General features: G+C 46.8%; 1 protein-coding gene across 1 annotated transcript; it reads right to left on the reverse strand.

The window, feature by feature from the left end:
- Window positions 1–29: 29 nt before the first annotated feature.
- On the reverse strand, window positions 30–194 carry FOIG_16950 (uncharacterized protein; the record flags this gene model as incomplete). Its single annotated transcript, XM_031218430.1, has 1 exon — window positions 30–194. A coding segment is annotated over one exon (165 nt), but the record flags the coding sequence as incomplete, so codon positions are not given.
- Between the last annotated feature and the right edge of the window lie 1,042 nt (window positions 195–1,236).

Genomic DNA, 1,236 nt, shown 5'->3' on the forward strand with positions numbered 1-1,236 from the left:
CCAGCCATAGAGATACACCCTGTACTGACCTCTGCATCCTCATATGTTCGATGAGCGAAAGCACCGCCGACGCTATCTTCCAGCTCAAAGAGCCGAGCTTCAATGGGCTCACAGTCCAGATTCAGGTGTGCTCGAACCAGGTACTTGAGCGTAACAAGGCCTGACGGACCGCCGCCGATTACTGCGACTTTCATTTTCGCATCACGTACTTGACAGTTGAAGCAATGAAGCAGCGATTTCTTTCGGATCCCTGCTTCTTATATAGTATAGTCAACCCTTGGGTTGTATTTTATTATTTTATTATTTATATATTTTCACGATTTTCACGATTTTCACACAAATCAAACTATCCCAGATGTTCGTCGCACAGTCGTAGAGTAGAGAAGCTTTACGAGGAGTTCTGATCTAGTCAGTTCACTGCGGTGGAGGTCGGTCCGTTTAGAGGAATCAAAGATGTGCTGCGAGACAAATGAACCTCCTCGGTCATAATCAAGGTATTTATGGGGAAGAATAGCCAATGGGCTAATCAAAACCTTTAATTTTTGCCCTTATCAATTGTTTCTCTGGCCCATTCATGGCTACAAAAAAACCAGTTAGATAGCCAGCGTGTTTCGCTGGTAGCGTCCCCGCATATCGTATTGTTACACGCCTATATGTGAACTCGAGCAACAGGGCCCACTTGCCCAATTAAGGCCTGTCCGTGCATCCTTGCAGAGCTTCACATTACAGCCGAAGAGATCAGTGCTGCACACACAGAATGGGCGGCATCGAATGGGCGGAGATGAGCCAAGCTCATGTGGTATCGACGTATAAGTAGTAATTCCTCGACAGGCGAACTATTTTCCGCCTGAATTACAATGAACAATCCCCTGTCATCACAAAGCTACGGCCATTTTCCTCGCCCCATGTATTTTGTTGATCAACTGTTATCAATATGAGCATTCGTCCACTCGTCGATAGAAGAGTCGGTTCTAAAAGCCTTTCAGGAGAACATTCAGACTCGCTACACACTGATAAGCTTTCGACACCACCCTGGACTCCTCCAACTTCGATCTCGGGAAGCCCCGTAGTGGACATTGAAGGTAAGCTCCTGTCTTTGCCTGACGAGCTCCGTCTTTCCAACCCAACAGTCAGAGACTAACAACGCTTCAAGGGGTAGCAACATTTCCAGGACTGCAGAATCTCGACTCAGCTCAAGGAAACTTCTCCATAAAACTTCCTAGTCTGGCGGAATTC

Source organism: Fusarium odoratissimum (genome assembly GCF_000260195.1).
Source record: "Fusarium odoratissimum NRRL 54006 unplaced genomic scaffold supercont1.374, whole genome shotgun sequence".
Classification (NCBI taxonomy): Eukaryota; Fungi; Ascomycota; class Sordariomycetes; order Hypocreales; family Nectriaceae; genus Fusarium; species Fusarium odoratissimum.